The sequence below is a fragment of the Elephas maximus genome, chromosome 21, assembly GCF_024166365.1.
Source record: "Elephas maximus indicus isolate mEleMax1 chromosome 21, mEleMax1 primary haplotype, whole genome shotgun sequence".
Taxonomy (NCBI): domain Eukaryota; kingdom Metazoa; phylum Chordata; class Mammalia; order Proboscidea; family Elephantidae; genus Elephas; species Elephas maximus.
The window spans coordinates 41,295,650-41,315,191 of NC_064839.1; the positions used below are offsets into that span (position 1 = coordinate 41,295,650).

At 41.7% G+C, this 19,542-nt stretch overlaps 1 protein-coding gene across 2 annotated transcripts; it reads right to left on the reverse strand.

Moving 5' to 3' along the window:
- Window positions 1-864: 864 nt before the first annotated feature.
- Window positions 865-19,501, reverse strand: KARS1 (lysyl-tRNA synthetase 1). Of its 2 annotated transcripts, XM_049864948.1 has the most exons (15): window positions 19,394-19,485; window positions 16,645-16,824; window positions 14,508-14,667; window positions 11,894-12,059; window positions 7,993-8,086; window positions 7,440-7,626; window positions 7,222-7,347; window positions 6,082-6,201; window positions 4,875-5,037; window positions 4,588-4,761; window positions 4,345-4,430; window positions 3,435-3,520; window positions 3,004-3,130; window positions 1,757-1,900; window positions 865-1,159 (listed from the first exon to the last, which is right to left on the reverse strand). In XM_049864948.1, exons 2-15 carry the CDS (start codon window positions 16,788-16,790, stop codon window positions 1,070-1,072), a joined length of 1,869 nt encoding a protein of 622 aa, XP_049720905.1. In that variant the 5' UTR covers window positions 16,791-16,824; window positions 19,394-19,485; the 3' UTR covers window positions 865-1,069. The 2 variants fall into 2 exon arrangements, with proteins under 2 accessions (XP_049720905.1, XP_049720906.1); XM_049864949.1 differs by lacking the exon at window positions 16,645-16,824 and having other exon boundaries at window positions 19,394-19,501.
- Window positions 19,502-19,542: the final 41 nt, after the last annotated feature.

A 19,542-nucleotide genomic window follows, 5' to 3' on the forward strand; every position in this document is an offset into this window, starting at 1 on the left:
CACAAATATGGATCTCTTCCAGTTGGATGGCCAGGAGACTGTCTTCCAAATTTCTTGACATAGATGAGTAAGCACCTCCAGTGCTACATCTGTTTGTTGAAACAACTCAATTGGTATTCCACCAATTCCTGAAGCCTTAGTTTTTCACCCAAGCCTTCAGGGCAACTTGGACTTCTTCCTTCAGTAACATCAGTTCTTGATCATATGCTACCGCCTGAAATGGTTGAATGTCAACCAATTGTTTCTGGTACAGTAACTCTGTATTCCATTTTGTTTTGATGCTTCCTGTATCATTCAATATTTTCCCCACAGAATCCTTCAATATTGCAACTTGAGGCTTGAATTTTTTCTTCAATTCAGCTTGAGAAATGCCAAGCGTGTTCTTCCCTTTCGGTTTTCTAACTTGAGGTCTTTGCACATTTCAATACTTTGTCTCCTTGGGCCACCCTTTGAAATCTTTCGTTCAGCTCTTTTACTTCATCATTTCTTTTATTCGCTTTAGCTACTCTACATTCAAGAGCAACATCCATTTTGGTCTTTTCTTTCCTGTCACCTAGCAGGGGCCTTTTCTGATTACCATGTTTAAAACAGCGTTCTCCCTCATCCATCTCTTCCTAAAATAGCACCTCTGTCCCCTTACGCTGTTTATTTTTCTTCTTATTACATACCACAGACAGAAATATGTGTTTATCTGCTCCCCTCCCCCACATAGAATGTAAGTTCCATGAAAATAGGCACTTTGCTTTGTTTACTGCAGTGTCCCCCAACTCTCAGAATAATGCCTGGCATACAGCAGGCATTAAATACGTATTTTTTGAATTTGTATTAGGCCAGCAGTCTGGAACAAAGTTAACATTCCAAGGGTAAAAAGAAAAGCAGTGTGAGACAAGTGGTTTATTTGATAATAAGGAATAAAGGGAATTCTTAATTCCTCATATCTCTTCTGGTATCTGAACTGTGGTAATCAAACGGAGAGCAACACACGAAAATTTCCTCGCAGACCTGGATCCTTTGCAGAAATGCAAAGATTGACATGACTTGCTATCATTTCATGACTTGCTGTCATTTTCTAGACAGAAGTACCAACTGTGGTGCTCTCCAGTGTATCAGTGTTTTCCTTCTTGTCTTCGGGTTTCATGGCAGGAAACAAAAGTACTTCCTGTAGAAGTAAGAATACATAGTGAAGCTGAAGACTCTGAGAAGTATTTCACAGCTATCCACCCATTCCTTTAGTCTCTGGTTATTGTCACCACCAAAACCCAGAGACCTGTATAGTCCAGCTGAAAAAACAATGTATTCATCTTTTATTCTAATTCAGTGGCTCTCAACTACAAAGGGTGTAAAATAACAAATGTGCAGCACTGCCCAGGGCTCTATGTCAAATAACTGATCAAATTGCAGAGGTTTTCTTAAACTTAGATTTCCTTATCTATTAAAAAAAAAAAAAAGGAAATAACAAGTTCCAACACTTCGTAGGACTGATTTAAGTTAGGTGAAATAAGGCATGTAAAGGGCTTAGCATGTTCCATTTCCTCAAGAAATGCAAACAATTAGTACTCCTTCTGCCTCAGGGAGAGAAAAAATTCCTTAGGGTCAGATGCTCTGACCCTCCTCCTGTGGAGCCATATAAGCTCTTCTGCCTGCTCTTCCTTTCAGTTCAGAGCCCTTTCTTTATTCTCCAGGTTCACTGTGCCCTGCCTCAAACATGATGAAGCTTCTTTAGAGAAGTGGGTGCTGTGAAGGGCTGCTCGTATACCTTGATGTTGTTGGAGTCTGTGAGGAACATGGTGACTCGGTCGATGCCCATGCCCCAGCCAGCTGTTGGGGGCAGCCCGTATTCCAGGGCGATACAGAAGTTCTCATCTATGAACATGGCCTCATCATCACCAGCGGCCTTGGCCTAGAAGAGGAACCAAAAGATGACATTATTCCAGGCTGCACTGTCTCTCAGGGATACTCCGAGGCTCAGGGCTTGTTGGAAATTGGTTTCCCAGTAACTCCTGGATTGACCCCTTTCTTTCAGAGATCTGAGGTCTGGGCTGATGAACTCTGCCTCAAAACACATCCAAATTTCTCTGTGAAATAAAAACACCTCCACTGCCCAGGGCACTAAGACTCCAGTGAGAATCACGTTCAGAGATTCCATGATGATTTCTAGAGTCTCTCTCTCATTTCCTGATCCCACCCATCAGTGACAGTCATAGTGCCCGCAGGCAGCTTGTGGGGGCTTTAGTCTTCTTCATTAATCTTTATCTGCCTTTCATCCCCAAGCCACCTAAGTAAATGCACAACTAAGAATAATAACATTCTTGTTATATAAATGTATTCTCAAGTGCCACACTCCCCACACAGATAATCATGCCGAAGTTCCTCATATGCAGAAACTCTAGAGCCAAAACCTTTCAAGGTCTCTGTTATGGATTAAATTGTGTCCCCCCAAAAGATATGCTGAAGTTCTATCCCCTATACCTGTGACTGTGACCATTTAGAAACAGAGCATATGAAGATGTTATCAGTTACGTTAAAATGAGGCCATACTGGAGCAGGGTGGGTCCGAAACCTAATGTGACTGGTGCCCTTACAAAACAGAAGATACACAAAGACAGGTAAACAGAGAAAGGACATCATGTGAAACCACAGTTGCAAGTCAAGGATGGAACCACTAGAAGCTAGCAGAAAGGTATGGAAGTTTCTCTCTCACAGCCCCCAGAAAGAATCAACATGGCTAATAACCTGATTTACTTCCAGCCTCTACAACTGTGAGATAATAAATTTCTGTTCTTTAAGTCACCCAACTTGTGGTATTTTGTTACAGCAGCCCTAGGAAAGTAATATGGTCACCATCTTGAAATGTGATTTTCTCCAGAGAAGCACATGGCTTTGTTTCTGCTGAAGTCATCAAGTGATGTAGATAATGACAGAGACCAGGGTTAAGGCTGATATTCATTGTTCAGCAGGCACACAGATGAAATATTTGCTTTTGCTCACACTGCTCTTCCTTACCTTGGCCTGTTCTTCAAAAAGCTGCCGTTGCCGCATGGGGTCATTCAACTCAGTGTAGGCATTACACACTTCCTTCCTCATAACAAAGAGTTCAAAGCGCTCAGTCAGGCCCTCTTTAGAGCGGTGCCTGGGGAGAGACGAAAGAGGAGGCTAAATATACAGATGTCTAATAATCTAACGTCTGGCACAAACACAGGAGTTCTTGAATTCTCGTTGATTCAAAAGTGTTACTGAGTGAGACATGAAGGCTGAATGCACTCTCAGCAGTTGAAAAAGCCCTGAGTTACCACAGCCAATATGACATGGAACAGAAAGGCCACCCAGTCTACCCATAAAATCTTGAGAATAATAAACTGTTGTTTTTTTTATGCCACTAAGTTTTGGGGTTATCACACAGCAACAGGTGATTGAAATGCTATGCTTTATCTTACCACTTGGCCAAAGGACTCATAATCTGTGGGTGATCACAGATGAATGTGGGATTGATGCAAGTCACTTCCAGGAACTCTCCAACAAGCTTAAGGAAAAACAAAGCAGAGCTTAATGAGAAAGCAATGCAGAACTAGAGGATACCACTAGAAATCTCATCCCCTTCAGAATAATTTTTTGATTGTCCCAGCCTGGGTAGAAGAGGACTTAGTTCCTACCCAAATGGGGGTTGTCTTAATTATCTAATGCTGCTATAACAGAAATACCACAAGTGGATGGAGTTAACAAAGAGAAATTTATTTCTTCGCAGTAAAGTAGCCTAAAAGTCCAAATTCAGGGCATCAGCTCCAGGGGAAGGCTTTCTCTCTGTTGGCCTTCTCATCAATCTTCCCCAGACTGGAAGCTTCTCTGTGCAGGAACCCTGGGTCCAAAGGACGTGATCTGCTCCCAGCACTGCTTTCTTGGTGGCATGAAGTCCCTTTCTCTACTTGCGTCTTTCTTTTATATCTCAAGAGATTGCCTTATGACACAATCCAATCTTGTAGATCGAGTCCTGCCTCACCAACACAACTGCCGCCCATCCGTCCTCATAAACATCACAGAGGCAGGATTTACAACATATAGGAAAATTACACAATACCGGGAATCATGGCCCAACCAAATTGATACACGTTTTTTGGGGGACATAATTCGATCCACGAGAAGGCTTTACCCTACAGTTTCCAATGAGCTTATCGACAGAGAGCTTAGTATGGCAAGAGGCCAAAACTTGTTAATTCTCTGGCTCCTCTCTTTAGGGTTTTCCTGTGAAGCTATAAAAAGTAGTTCTCCCCATGGGGTTCACCTTCGCAGGGGACAGGGGGACCAATCCCACTGGATGAAGATGAGCACTACAAGACCATGGTCACTCACCTTATCAAGGAGCCTGGCTGTGGTACGAGGTGGAGGGCATTCAACAGCTTTTGCTACACAGATGTCATCGAGGATTTTGCGAGTTTCTGTAATACAAATGTACAAGTTAAGACAGAAGACACCACAGTATACCAGTAAAAAAGTAGATGAAGAGAAGAGCGTAGGCAACTCTAATCCTGACTCATCCAGATTCAGAACTGAACGGGAAGAAGGGCCATAAAATGGAGGAATGTGAAGCTTTACCTTCAGTTTCGAAAAGGTTCGATTCTGGCAGCTTCACCCCCAGGACTTTCTCAAGCTCCTCCACCATGCTAATTCTCCGGAAGGGTGGAGTGAAGTCAATTTCATAGGCTTGGCCCTCAGGGCCATCTGGATGGTAGGTGACCTTGTAACCACCTGTGATGTGCTTCACCATCCCTGGAAGAGAAACCTGCCATTTAAAGAGGAAGAACAGGAAGCCCAGGATGCCCTCTTCTGAAAGCTGCCCCCTGGACATGTGTGAAAGACGAAGGGAAACAGGAGAGGGTCACCTGAAACCATCTTCTCTGTGATTTCCATGAGATCGTGATAGTCTGCGTAGGCCATGTAGAACTCACAAGTGGTGAACTCAGGATTGTGAGTCAAATCTATTCCTTCATTCCGGAACTGGCGTCCGATTTCATAAACCCGGTCTATGCCACCAACCACCAGCATCTAACAACACATAACCATGGTCATGACAGCTAATTTTGTCTTAAGAGCCCTGGAAAGTTTCTGTCTACAAAAACCCAACTTGGTTTTCACAGCCCAGGAATGCTCTTGGGTCTCGACTCAAAATCCCTAGAACTGTGCTCGCTAATTTAGGCCCTTTTTTTTAGTGAATAGCTTATCATTTTTTTTTTTTTTTGGCTTCCTAGGACTACTGAATTCTCTTCCTATGTCTGGGATGTCTCCCATCCTGTGAGTCTAAGTCTCCCCAAAGATGAAAGGCTCTTCTGGGGTTAGGATGCAGGCACGTGACCCAAACTCCACCAATGAGATGCACCTGTGAGAATTCAACATGGAAGCTACTGAAAGAAGATGTAGGTATTGCACAGAATTTATTTTGGCAGAGGGTGCCAGAGATCTAGCTTTTAGAGGTAGTAGCTGCAGAGGTCCTAGTGGCAGCGACCTGTGTCTAGTGCAAGGGTGATTGTGCCTAGTGGAAAAGACACCGAGTTATCTATGTGAACAGCCCAGTGGCATGATTAAAGAATTATCCCTAGTTGTATGGTCCCCAAGCCTGATTCTCTGACCTTCCTGGAGATTGTGAGCTTTCTTACATACTTGAATAAATTTTTCTTTTGCTTAACTTATAGTATGTTCTAGTATCTGTAACTAAATCTTGAATGACAGTCTTCAATATTTACTCTGGTGATTTCCAACTTTCAGAGAGGTATTAAGCTCTTTCTTCTACAAAAAACCAAAAAAATCATCTAATCCAAGGAAGACTATAAACTTAGGAGCATATGGGAACAAAAGTAGGTTAGGAGGACCTGTATAACTAGGAAAGACAATTCCTTTGCCCTCTGCCCTGAAATGCTCTATAATCTTGTGGAGAAATTCTAGAAGTGTTACATCACAAACCTGACAAGTTAGAATTACTCCCCTGGTTGTTATAACCTCACTTGTCCTCGTATTTCTTACTGTACCTGTCTAGCCAATGGTTTTCCAGCATTCCACTTCTCTAAGGGGAAGGTACATCTTATTATTGATTACCTTATGGTAGAGTTCAGGAGCAATTCTCATATATAAGTTCATGTCCAGTTCATTGTGGTAGGTGATAAAAGGCTTGGCCACCGCTCCCCCTGGGATGATGTTCATCATGGGAGTTTCAATCTAAAAAGACAGGGAGGACCACTTAGTCTTCAGACAATGAGAAGTTTTGAGGACAGCTCATGTTTTACATATAATATAGTCCAAGCCTGTTAGATCCCAAAGTGAAAGTTAAGTTCAATAGCCATTTGCAAGTACTTGACAAAAAAGCACAGATAGCTTGACTTTCTAGAATATGTCTTGATTTCTATTAATACGAAAGCATCACCAACATAGTACTATAAACCTTCACAAGTTAAAAATGAGAATCTAAATGGGTATAGCCTTTCTTGAGTTCAATTTAGCAGTATTTATTAAAAATGTAACTGTTTATATCCTAATTATTCTACTTCTAGAAATTCATCCTTCAGAAACGCTTGCACATGAACACAAAGACATCCACTGAAACGTTATTTATTACAGAGGAAAACTAAAAACAACCTAAACTATCAATAGGTGAAACAATAAATTATGTAGCCTTAAAAAGGGTACCAAAATATATTGCTAAGTGAGAGGAAAAAAGCAGGTTCATCATAATCCATTTAGTGTCACCTCTTTCATGTTTAAAGTAAAAAATAAAACAACCTAAGTATGCATACACATGGTGAATGACGTGGAAGGATACATATCAAACTCAACAGTCTGGGGAGGGAAGTTTGATGGGAGAGGTGAAAGAAGACTTGTTTTTATTCTACATATTTCTTTACCGTTTGAATTTGTTTTAAAGTAACATGTATTTGCCTTTCATTTACACAACTAAAAATATTTTCTAATGCTACAAAAAAGCAAAATAATTTGATAATATGTTGAACGTGCAAGGCATTGCCCTACACCTCATCCAGTATCTTGGAAGTCAGGTACTGCCTTCCTAATCAGGGCACTAAATACACACAGTGGAACAAAGACACTGGCAAGAGATGGGATGTCTTCACAGCATTATGGTTACTGACACAGAATATGCCTTGGAAAAGGAAGGAAAGGGAAAGCAAAAGGCAAGCATAGCAAAGCAGCTCATCAAATGTCAGATAAGGAATGCTCCATCACCTCTAAGAATCCCAGCTCATCCAAGAAACTTCTTATATATGTGATGATCTTAGAGCGGATGATAAACTTCTGTCTCACAAAGTCATTCAGGATCAAGTCCAAATATCTCTGACGATATCGTGTTTCCTAAACCAAAAGCAGCAGTTAGAAATCATGGCTATGATAAAATAAATTGGAATGTATCTTTGAAACACAGCTAGGAGGCCACAAGAGCTTACCTTATCTTTGAGGCCAAAGTGAAGATGAGGTAACATATGCAAACAGGGAGACAGTAGTGTGATCTCATAGGGAATGATGCTCAGCTCTCCCTTCTTGGTTTTTCCAGGGTTCCCCTGAACACCAATTATGTCTCCTCGACGCAGTTTGTTATTGATATGAATAAACTCTTCTTCTGACTTATAATTCCTGAATGAAAGGAAAATAATTCAGTATGTAACAGCCCAAATTAAAACTGACCACTGGTTTACTCTAGAACCCTCACTAAACTGTTAAAGACTATAATGTGAGCCCAAGAAGAATCTCAGACTCAAGGGCAACTGTTATAAAGTATTATCTTTTATTTTTCTCTGCCAACACAACTTGACAGTAGTCATTACTCTCCAGGTAACCAAATGGCCTTTTATTCTTTTCTCACCCCTACCCAATCATACCCCACTTCATCTTGCCCTAACTTCAATTACTAATGGGAAAATAAGACCACATGGGTCTCTATTCCCAACACGCTGCTCTAGGCCGGTCTAGAAAGGACTGTAACCCAGTATTTCTACATACCTGGAATTGGCCATGATTTGCAATTTCACCCCCTCTCCTCGAAGGTCATAGAAGATGAGCTTTCCCCCAGAAGCTCGTTTGGCATGGATCCTACCTAGAAAAGGAAGAACAAAAATACTGATGCACAGTACCAGACATCATTTCATGTTCTCATGCCAAAAAAGCTCCCTCGGCATTTTTAAATCAGGGCAGGACATAAACTAGAACATAAAACTTGAGCCTAAGATCCAATCCCTGCCTTTTTCTTCATACCAACAATGCCCATTCAAAACAGTGAGAGATCTGCATAAAGATGTAGTTTTAAAGATGTTCACTGGATTCCTGGAAGATGACAGTGATGGTGGCAGTAGAGTTTTTGGATCTTCCTGGATCCTCAAATAAAAACAGAAAGCACAAATAGACACATGAAGCCAAAAACCCACGAACAACATTTACAACAAAATCATGTGGGAAGGTATTCCCCCAAGAACCCCAAAATACAAGTGATGGGGCAAACCACTAAGAACCACAAGAAAAAGCAATGGGAAGCAACAGGGCGTGTAACAGATTTGAAAAGTGGAGAACCACCCAGGATCATAGGTATTTACTGAATATCGTGGCAGGTGAATCAAAGAATAGCAACTGAAACTGGGAAGGGTTTGCCACACAGGTCAATACAATGGGCTGTGTTAAGAACGTCGATAGGGGATGGAGCAGTGTAGGTCCCAAAAATGCTCTGAACTTCACAGTCAGGGCTCCCTTCTAGAACAGGGCCCCACGAAATTGAAAAGGACAAGGAAAACAGAGACAGAAGAGAATGTTCAAAAAAAGCGATGAAGGCAAACAGACCCGGGAGATCTCAGAAAGCAGGTTGTTACATATTCTTTAACACTTCACAAAAACAACAGAAGAGGGAGGTTGGTGAAGCTAGAAAAGCAATCTGAACTAATGCACCAAGTTTTTTTAAATAAACAGCATAAAAGTACTAAGGTAAAATACCATGCAAAGTTATTATTTAAAAAAAAGAGTAAGATGTTTACAATAGCAAAAAGCTGGAAGCAACCAAGATGTCCATCAACGGATGAATGGGTAAATAAATTGTGGTATATTCACACAATGGAATACTACGCATCGATAAAGAACAGTGACGAATCTCTGAAACATTTCATAACACGGAGGAATCTGGAAGGCATTATGCTGAGCGAAATGAGTCAGTTGCAAAAGGACAAATATTGTATAAGACCACTATTATAAGATCTTGAGAAATAGAAAAAACGGAAAAGAACACGTACTTTTGTGGTTACAAAGGGGGGAGGGAGGGAGGGAGGGAGGGAGAGGGCTTTTTATTGATCAATCTGTAGATGGGAACTGCTTTGGGTGAAGGGAAAGACAACACTCAAAACAAGGAAGGTCAGCCTAATTGGACAGGATTAAAAGTAAAGAGGTTTCCGAGATAAAATGAAAGCTTCAAAGGATAGCGAAGCAGGGGCTGGGGTCTGGGGAACTTGGTTTGAGAGGACTTCTAAATCAATGGGCAAAACAATTCTATTATGAAAACACTCTGCATCCCACTTTGAATTGTGGCACCTGGGGTCCTAAATGCCAACAAGCAGCCATCTAAAATACATTAATTGGTCTCAACCCACCGGGAGCAAAGGCAAAGGAAGAACACCAAGGTCACACGACAACTAAGAACCCAAGAGACAGAAAGGGCCACTTGAACCAGAGACCTACAATATCCTGAGACCAGAAGAACTAGTTGGTGCCCAGCCACAATCGATGTCTGCCCTGTCAGGGAACACAACAGACAACTCCTGAGGGAGCAGGAGACCAATGGGATGCAGACCCCAAATTCTCATTAAAAGACCACACCTAATGGTATGATTGCGATTAGAGGAATCCCAGAGACAATGCTCCCCAGAACTTCTGATGGCACAGGACAGGAACCATCCCCGAAGACAAATCATCAGGCATGAAAAGGACTGGTCAGTGGTGGGGAGAGAGATACTGATGAAGAGTGAGCTAATTAAATCAGGTGGACACTGGAGAGTATGTTGGCAACTCTTGACTGGAGGGGGGATGGGAAGATAGAGAGAGGGGGAAGAAGGTAAAATTGGCACGAAACGAGAGACTGTAAGGGCTGACTCAATAGGGGGAGAGCAAGTGGGAGAAGGGAGTAAGATGTATGTAAACCTACATGTGACAGACTGATTGGAATGGTAAATGTTCACTTGAAGCTTAATAAAAATTTAAAAAAAAAAAAAAGAGTAAGAATAATCAGCAGAACAATACTTTAAAAAGACTCTCACTGCCAAAGATAGGACAATTTGGATTTCAGTAAAGATAGAAACTGAATTGAATAGAAAATTCATAATATGTTAAATCGGTGAGCTCATATATTAAAAAAAAAAAAAAAACCAACTGGTTACTTTCTTAGAATGAAATCAATTCGTTATCTGAAAACTGGTTAACTAAAAGGAAACACCTTTTTAAAAGATTACTTTAGCTAATAAATGAAAACAAAAATGACAGGTTGAGAATACCATCATCTTGCAATCCTCTGTGCATAAATTTATCTAGGCACTGAGGATCACAGAGACAACCAGACATTATGCTCCTCCTAAGGAAAAAAACATACCACCACCTAGAGCCTTGCGACTTGCCAAAAATGGATCAAACCTGAATCTGAGCAAGCTTCAGGATCTGCTGCCAATTTGTAGGAAACAGAGCACAGCAGAACATTTGAGCTGCTCTATACAATCAACAAAATCCAAACTGCAAAACTGTGTAGGTTACGTGCCTTGGGAAGAATAAACTGAAGTGTCTAGGGATGCACAGTTGGACGATATCACCAAGAAGAAATGCATAGCAGTGATTACTATAAAAGTCAGCCTAGTGGTTACTTGAAAGGACGTGAGGGGTTGTGACTGAGATAGGACACTGGCAGGACTTCTCTAGGCAGCTGGCAAAGTTCTACTCCTTGATCTGGGTGGTAGTTAAAAAGGTGTTTGTTGTATAATAATTCACTAACTTATATATTTCATAGGGCTTCCTCTTTTGTTTTCACAAAAAAAAAAGGTAAAAAAAAAAAGAAAGTCACTGCATTTCAATTACAATAGTAAAAAACTGGAACCAATTTAAATGAACTATACCCAGGATCACTTAAGTACATAAAGTTATGCCGTACCAAAAACAAAAAAAAAAAAAACAGTTGCCGTGGATTCGATTCTAACAGTCATACATACCCCCATTAAAAAAGATGAAGTAGGCATATATTTATTGATGTTTATAATACATTAAGAAGGCTGACTATAACAGAATACATAGCACAGTCCCATTTTTGCAAAAGAAAAAACATCTGTTATTTATACACTACACATACAGATACACACAAGGTGTTGGCAGGGGCTCTCTCTGGATGGTAGGATTACGGGCGCTTAAACTTTTCTCTCTGCTTCTTTCCATGTTCTAATATTTCTGAGTTTTTTTTAGGCAAGGAAAAGAAGTGACTTTAATTAAAAAATAATAAGGTAAACAAGACCCCAAACAAGACACCATAACCCAAAAAAACAATGTTCTAGAAATAAACAGTCTCAGTGAAAGGCATTTTCAGGTCAAAGACCAGACTTCTTAGAAACCTGGGGCCATGGTTCCCACTGATGAAGGGAAGTCCTCATAAAGGACACTGGCAACAGTGACAGGCCAGGAGTTCCTCTCAGACCCTTTCTCTGCAGCGTAACCTCATTTAGATGTGATCCCATGCTCAGGGCTGCTCTACTTCTTTTTCTGAATAGATATAATACCACTGCCCTAGTAAAGCAGCAGACTTTTTAAAACCAAGACCACCCTAAATCTTCCTTTACTCTACTGAAGAGGTTTGCCTGCTGCAGGAGTTCAGCAAACTGCCAGAGACTCTTCCTACCTGCCACCTTTAAGTTGATGTCAGTCAGGTGGTCCCCAGGCTGTAGGTAACTGTACTCTTGGATGAAGTGAGTAAGCGAGATATCCACATGGAACTTGTGTGGGTATGGGTCTTCCCCATTGACCTTCAGTTGGTGGACCGCTTGACTGCGGATCTTATAGTATTGCTGTAGAAAAATCAACAAGAATCTTCAAGAAGCTGCACCTGGCAGACCAGTGGTCCACCTAGCAGAGCACTGCATTCTGCCTCAGAGAGGCTCCAATACATTGAGGCTTCTTTTTTAAATTTTTTTTATTGCGCTTTAACTGAAAGTTTACAGTTCAAGTTAGTTTCTCATACAAAAATTTATACACTTTGTTATGTGATCCTAATTGCTCTCCCAATGTGACATCACACTCCCTCTTTCCACCCCCGATTTCCCATGTCCATTCAACCAGCTCCTGTCTCTCTCTGCCTTCTCATCTCACCTCTGGACAGGAGCTGCCCATTCAGTTTTATGCATCTACTTGGGCTGAGAAGCACACTCTTACAAGTATTTTATGTCTTACAGTTCAGTCCAATCTTTGAAGAGTTGGCTTCGGGAATGGTTTGTTTTGGGCTAACAGAGTCTGGAGGCCATGTCTCTGGGGTCCCTCCAGTCACAGTCAGACCATTAAGTCTGTTTTTTTTAATACAAATTTGAGTTCTGCACCCTACTTTTCTCCTGTATTCCCTGTAAGGGCGGTCATTGGTGGTAGCTGGGCACCATCTTGTTCTTCTGGTCTCAGACTGATGGAATCTCTGGTTTATGTGACCCTTTCTGTCTTTTGGGCTCATACTTTCCTTGTGTCTTTGGTGTTCTTTATTCTCTTTTGCTCCAGGTAGGTCGGGACCAATTGATCCATCTTAGATGGCCACTTGCTAACTTTTAAGACCCCAGACACCATGTACCAAAGTGGGATGCAGAACACTTTAACAAACTTTGTTATGGCAATTGACCTAGATATCCCCTGAAACCATGGGCCCAAGACCCTCGCCCCTGCTACTCTGTCCCTCGAAGTGTTTGGTTGTATTCAGAGAACATCTTAGCTTTTGGTTTAGACCAGTTGTGCTGACTTCCCCGGTATTGCATGTTGTCCTTCCTTTCACCTAATTCTTATCTACTAACTAGTTAGAAAATACCCCTCTTCCTCCCACCCGACCCTTGTAACCATCAGAGAATGTTTTCTTCTGTGCTTTAACCTTTTCTTGAGTTCTTATAATAGTGGTCTCATATAAGATTTGTCCTTTTGTGACTAATTTCACTCAGCATGCCTTCCAGGTTTATCCTCGTTATGAAATGTTTTGCTGATTCATCATTCTTCTTTATTGCTGCATAGTGTTCTATTGTGTGAATGTATCATAATTTATGGATTCATCTGTTGATGGGCACCTTGGTTGTTTCCATCTTTTTGCTATTGTGAACAGTGCTGCAGTGAATATGGGTGTGCATATATCTATTCCTGTGAAGGCTCTTATTTCTCTAGAATATATTCCAAGGAGTAGGATTGCTAGATCATATGGTACTTCTATTTCTAGCTTTTTAAGGAAGCACACATCCATTTCCAAAGTGGCCGTACCATTTTACATTCCTACCAGCAGTGTGTAAGTGTTTTAGTCTCTCCACAACCTCTCTGACATTTATTATTTTGTGTTTTTGGGGTTAATGCTAACCTTGTTGGGGTGAGATGGTATCTCATTGCAGTTTTGATTTGCGTTTCTCTAATGGCTAATGATCGTGAGCATTTCTACACTGAGGTTTCTTAAATCAAGCCCTGTACCCTTTTGAAATCGCAGATTGAATATGGAGTGAGAATTCCACTTAAAATATGCAGAGTGGCCAGATCCATAGTTGGAAATGAAGGGCAGAATTGCAAAAATAGAAGCTCTAATGAAAGGAAAGAACTGGAATTCTGCCTGAAATGATAAAAGCTTAATTGGTACAGGTCGTCTTGGTTATCACTTTTGTGGACTAAATCTACTTGGTAAGTCACTTATCTTATTTCCTACCCTCCCACCCTTGACCACACATCAGACTTTTCCCCAAGGCACCCCAGGGGGCCTGGACAATATAGGAAGGAATATTGTACAGCAGGGGTAGCCAACTTCTTCTGATGCAACTACTCAACCCTGCTGTTGTAGTGTGAAAGCTGTGTTAAACATACGTAAGCAAATGGACATGGCTGTTCCAACATAATCTTATTTATAAAGAGGTACGTGCGGTGAGGGTGTGGATTTGGCCTGTGGGATGAAATCTGCTCACCCCTGGTCTATATATAGTCAACCCTAGTCCATTTTTAGGGAGATAGTTTCTCTGGGGCTGCTATATGGCCCAGCTAGTTCAAAGGAAGATACATGAGACACTTGAAAGTACTGGATTCTCCCAAATGCCTGTCAGGAGTCAATCTGAATGCTCAAGGCCTGTGCTTTTAACCAGATGCAGTGGCAGTGACCCAGGGCCCAGAAGTGCCTATTGCAGTCCCTATTTATCCAATTCGTCACTGGTCCTTCCTACTGTCTGGTCCCAAGGAATTCTCCATAAGCCTCTTCAGAAGCTCCCCCGTGCGTAGGCAGGCCAGCGGCCCAGGGGACTCACATTTGGGTCCACGCTTTCCTCCTCAGTGCTCACACCATTGTCCGTGGTGTGGTTGGTGGTTGCACTAGCAGCCTGGCTTAGCTGTTTCTCACTGAGCTCCTTCTGCTTGGCCTCCTTCTCTGCCACTTTCTTCTCTGCTTTTAGGCGTCTCTTCAGCTCACTGTAGGGAAGATGAGAATGTTCAATGTGACAGCTGCTGAAGAGTCCTCTATTTCACCCCATAGCCACTTACCAAAAATATGAATTGCCTGGGGGACATGATCTTGCTAAATTGTATACCATCAAGTGCACACCCCACCTCTAGTCTCTTAGGCATTAAACTCTATAGGTGAAAAAAACAAAGCAAAAAATTGGATTTGTGCAAAGATATAAAATGTCTTTTTCGAGCTCTGCTGTCTAGTTTCAGGTCCTTGGCATTGGGCCCCAACTAAAATCAAGATGCATCAGGAAAAAGAAAATCCTACATGTTAACTTATATTTCAAATAGGAAAATAAGGTTTTCTAGAAAATCGGCAGGATAAGCTTTTCTCAAGCTAATTAAACTGGGTGCTCCTTGAGAATAGACTGCGCTATTAGTTATTTGGTATCCCCTGGCATAGTGGTTAAGTGCTACGGCTGCTAACCAAAAGGTCAGCAGTTTGAAACCAGCAGGTGCTCCTTGGAAACTCTATGGGGCAGTTCTACTCTGTCCTATAGGGTTGCATTATGAGTTGGAATCGACTCAACAGCAGTAGGTTTGGTTTTTGGTTTAGAGCACCAGATTGTAAGTTTGATATGGCAACGTCTTCAGCTATGTCTGCAACCCCATCCCCTTCCTGAGGAATTAGTTCAGAGGGGCCCCACTGACAAACTCTCCAAGAATGGCCGTCAGCATTGCCTCACTTTACTCATCGGAGTCTGGCTTTGGCAACAACTGGGTAAAATGATCAACAAAGCAGTGTAGCATAGGGGATATTAAACCTTCAGAAGTCAGAATGTCTGGGACTAAATCCTCACACATCCACCTACCAACTGTATGACCTTGGGCAAATGACTTAACTTCTCTTAGCCTCGGATTCCTCATCTGTAAAATGGAAATAACAGACACCTCTGCCTGCCCCATTGTTATTGGGAGGATTGAGATAATGTACTAATGTACACGAACAAGTGGCCCTGTCCCTGGCATTTAGTAAGCACTCAAATGTTACCTATTCTGGGATCCCTCACTATCAGAACTCTTCACTCTCTGCACCAAGGACAGAAAGCATACAGGTTTGGATGAATTTCTGATCAAATCCCTCACTATCCAAACTCCTGATACTTGTTATCTTTGACTCAAAAAAACCAAAGCAATTGCATATGACCTGAACTTGCTATCTGAAGCCAGGAACCAAATAAGACTTAGACAAAGAGGGATAACCTCATTACTGGAAGAGAATTAACTGAGTATTCTTTCAAGCCCCCAATGATCATCAAACATTCTGAAATGGTGAACCAAGGCAACTGATTCTGAGTCATACTTGAATTTTGTCTGGCTTTAGGGCACATTCTTCATTTTCGATGAGTTCAGAATAACTAAAAAAAACTTAATTGGGGGTTTGAAGCAATCATCTTTTAAGTAAAAATGATTGTGATGGCTTCAAAGTAGATGACTCATTCTGAATAGAATCTGTCTTTAATAGTTGTGAGAAAAACCTTCCCATAACAGTGTACTAGATTTATAATGGTAATTCAATCAATGGGTATCTAAGGCTAGCAAGTTCTTCCTAGAATTAAGATGAAAAACCTGTTTCCACCCAACTATCAAAAGAATCCTAAATGTAACCCAAAAAGGTCCTACTGATAGCACTAAAACTAGAAACCAAATTAATCTCAAGAATGACAGGAAAGGGAAAATAACCCTCATTGGAAATTCTTTATTCATACAAGAGTTCTGTTCTCAGTACTTTTCTAGAATAAGATCTACAAGCAATCCCAAGAAACTAAGGAGAAAGAATCTGAATTAAGAGAAAATGAGAAGACTACTGATTTTGGTAGCAAGTCTCTTTGTTTCCTTAGCAGCAAGTCCAAAGATTTAGCCAGGGGCTTAGCAGGTAAGGAACTAAATAATGGAAAGATTTTTGCTCCCAGAGCAATAAAGAAGGTAACTGGCACCAACCTTCTTTTATCAGAAAGTGGCTTGTCCTTCTGAAGCACTGTGAAAGGAGCAAGTTGACCCAGTCGCAGCACCCTCTGACCACACTGTGCCCAGGTGGTTTGGCGCAGGGACCCCCTAACAAGCCTTACAGCAGCTTGCATCAACATGGCAGAATACCCTGGAACTAACGATTATCACCACCTAACAGGAAACACAGAGATGCAGTGTCAGATGTCAGATGGGACAGACAGCATACACAGACCCAACCAACAGCACTCTTCTGCTCTTATTGGGGTGGGGTGGAGTGGTTTGCACTATCTTGTAGTGTCTCATTTAACTTAAGACTTTCTCAACTGACAGCAGGAGCACTGGTGGCATAGTGGTTAAGAGCTCAGCTGCTAACCAAAAGATCCGCAGTTCGGATCCACCAGCCACTCCTTGGAAACCCTATGGGGTGGTTCTGCTCTGTCCTATATGGTGGCTAGGAGTCGGAATCAGCGCCTTCGGCAATGGGTGACTGACCGTAACGCTATAAAACTGTGCTGAACACTATAAGTGACAATGTTTTTCAGTCCTGGCTTTGTGTAAAAGGTGTATATTTGGGGTCAAATGTCAATAGCAAGTCAATCAATCAATCAATCGTTTACAAGGAGAAATGATCACACTGATTCCAACATTGTAGAAAATGGAAGCGAGGATGTGAGAGAGTGTTTCTGAAGCCTCTGAAGTGTGTTTTCTCTCCTGGAAGTAAAATAGCTGGCAGCAAAGATGGCAATGGGAAGCATATAAAATGAGAGGGAAATGTCACTATCAACTGTAAACTCCAGATGAAGCTAAAAGCAACCACACAAAAGCACCTGTGAGTCAAAAACAAGACTTGATTGGAGCTCTAGGAACATGGGGGAAAGGATCATTTTAGAAAGAGTCTAAGACTAGAATATGTTTATACATTATTAATGATGGACCTGCAAAAATACATTATTAATGCTGGAAGACAACAAAATTTCAGAGATTACATTCTTTATTGTGTTCAAACAAATCAGACAAGGACCTTTCAGTTGGGATTGAAGTCACCTGGGCAGGCAGCCTATCTGTTTTTAAACTGGGGAAAATACCTGGCATAAAATGGTGCTCACTAAATATCTCATACCAAAGAAATTTCAAGAACATGAATACAAGGAAATGTTAAATAAAAAAAAAATTAACTCATAGTCACTAGAGGAATAATCAGTATCAAAAGCAGACTCTTCTAGACAATGCAATGCAGTATGTTGTAGTTAGTATAACTCCATGAGTTGTAGAGTTAAGGACTTGATTTTAGATCTCTTCTCCAGTGCTTTGGATCAGAGCTAGAACAGCTTCAGCAATGTGTTTAATCACCTAAGTCATCAGTTTATTAATTTGAGAAACAGACATTAATACTTTCCTAGCAAGGTTATTATTTAGATTAGATAGAAAGCTTACATAGTTCTAACATAGTGCCTGGCACATAAAAGCTGGTCAAAAAAGTGGTAGTTGTAATTACTCTAATAAAAGCTAGCAGAAAGGGACTGACTATAGTTTTTTCAATTTACCTTAAAATACCACTCTCCACTGGAAATTTGCTAACAATACATCTGTGACCTACAGCCCTGAAATTCAATTACTGATGCATCGGATAAAGGTCTAGTCAATTTCTCCCAAGGCAGACGTCCAAGGCTAGGTTGCAGACATTTAGGGTTAGCCATCAGATCAATCTCAGGAAGGACAAGAGATTAGACATTTCCTTTTTCATTTTTCTAGTGTATCTGAAGCATAACCCAGAGACACAAACACACATTTTTATGTGTTGAGTGCCCAGAGCAACACTATTATCAGGGTTCAGAAAGCGAATTATGCCCTTGTGCACTTAGGGAGCCACTGCATGTAATAAAATTAACTTCTCTCCTATGCCTCTAGAATGGTACCAGTCATCTTTGGGAGCAGTGAGAAAACAGTTACTCAAATCATTGCCTGCGTTATTGGTTCAAATGATGAACCCCGGTTGAGAGGGAGTGTAGTCTTTAGAGAACATAAACCATAGCCTGCCCTTAAAGTCTGCTAATCTTGTTTTGTCTACTTTTACACTCCAAGGACTTGGAATGCTTAACAAAGATATCTCCAGCATAGCAAAGTACAGCCTGGTGTACCTGGCTGAATAAGACAATGTCCTGTAGGGTCGTAATGAGTGGGAATCGACCGGACGGCAGCAACAATTGTTAGACATTGGGTCGCTCAATACTCGCAGATCCTGTGAATAACCCACGTGGGTAAGCGCACGAGTTTTAAAGTTGATCCATTAATCACATAAGGTTCTGAAAGAACACCCCCAAGGAAAATGTGAAGGTCTTTCTGAAATGCTTGGCCATTTAACATTTCTCCAAGTTTCTTATTTGTAAAATAACGCATTTCCCAGAGGGAGAGAAGAAGAAAAAGTCTAAGTTTCGCTTTTCTTTCCTCTGTCGCCTCAGTTCTTATGCCAGTTTCCCCTACGCATCCTCTTATCCCAAGAGTACAACGACAAGGGGGAGCCCGCCAGCGCCGAAATCTGGCAGCAGAAGGCCGGGAGGCGGTGGCCCTCTAGTATCCAGCGGGATGTAGTTTCCGGGCGTAGCGGCTACATCGCAGCACGTCCGAACCCACGGGAGCCGGAAGGAGGGCCTCAGACAGCCGCCTCGGCGGGAGTTTCGAGGCGCTTCCCAGTGCATACTCTCCGATCGCAAAGGCCTTAACGCTTCTCAGCGACACTTACTTCTTACTCAGTTTCGCCTCTCCGCCGTCCACTTTCACCTCAGCCTCCTCAACGGCAGCCATCTTCCCCGAGGTCAGGACCTAAAAGAGACTATGCTCCTACGACTATTTCCAGGTCAGGTTCCGAAGCCCCGCCCCTTCCGGGGATAG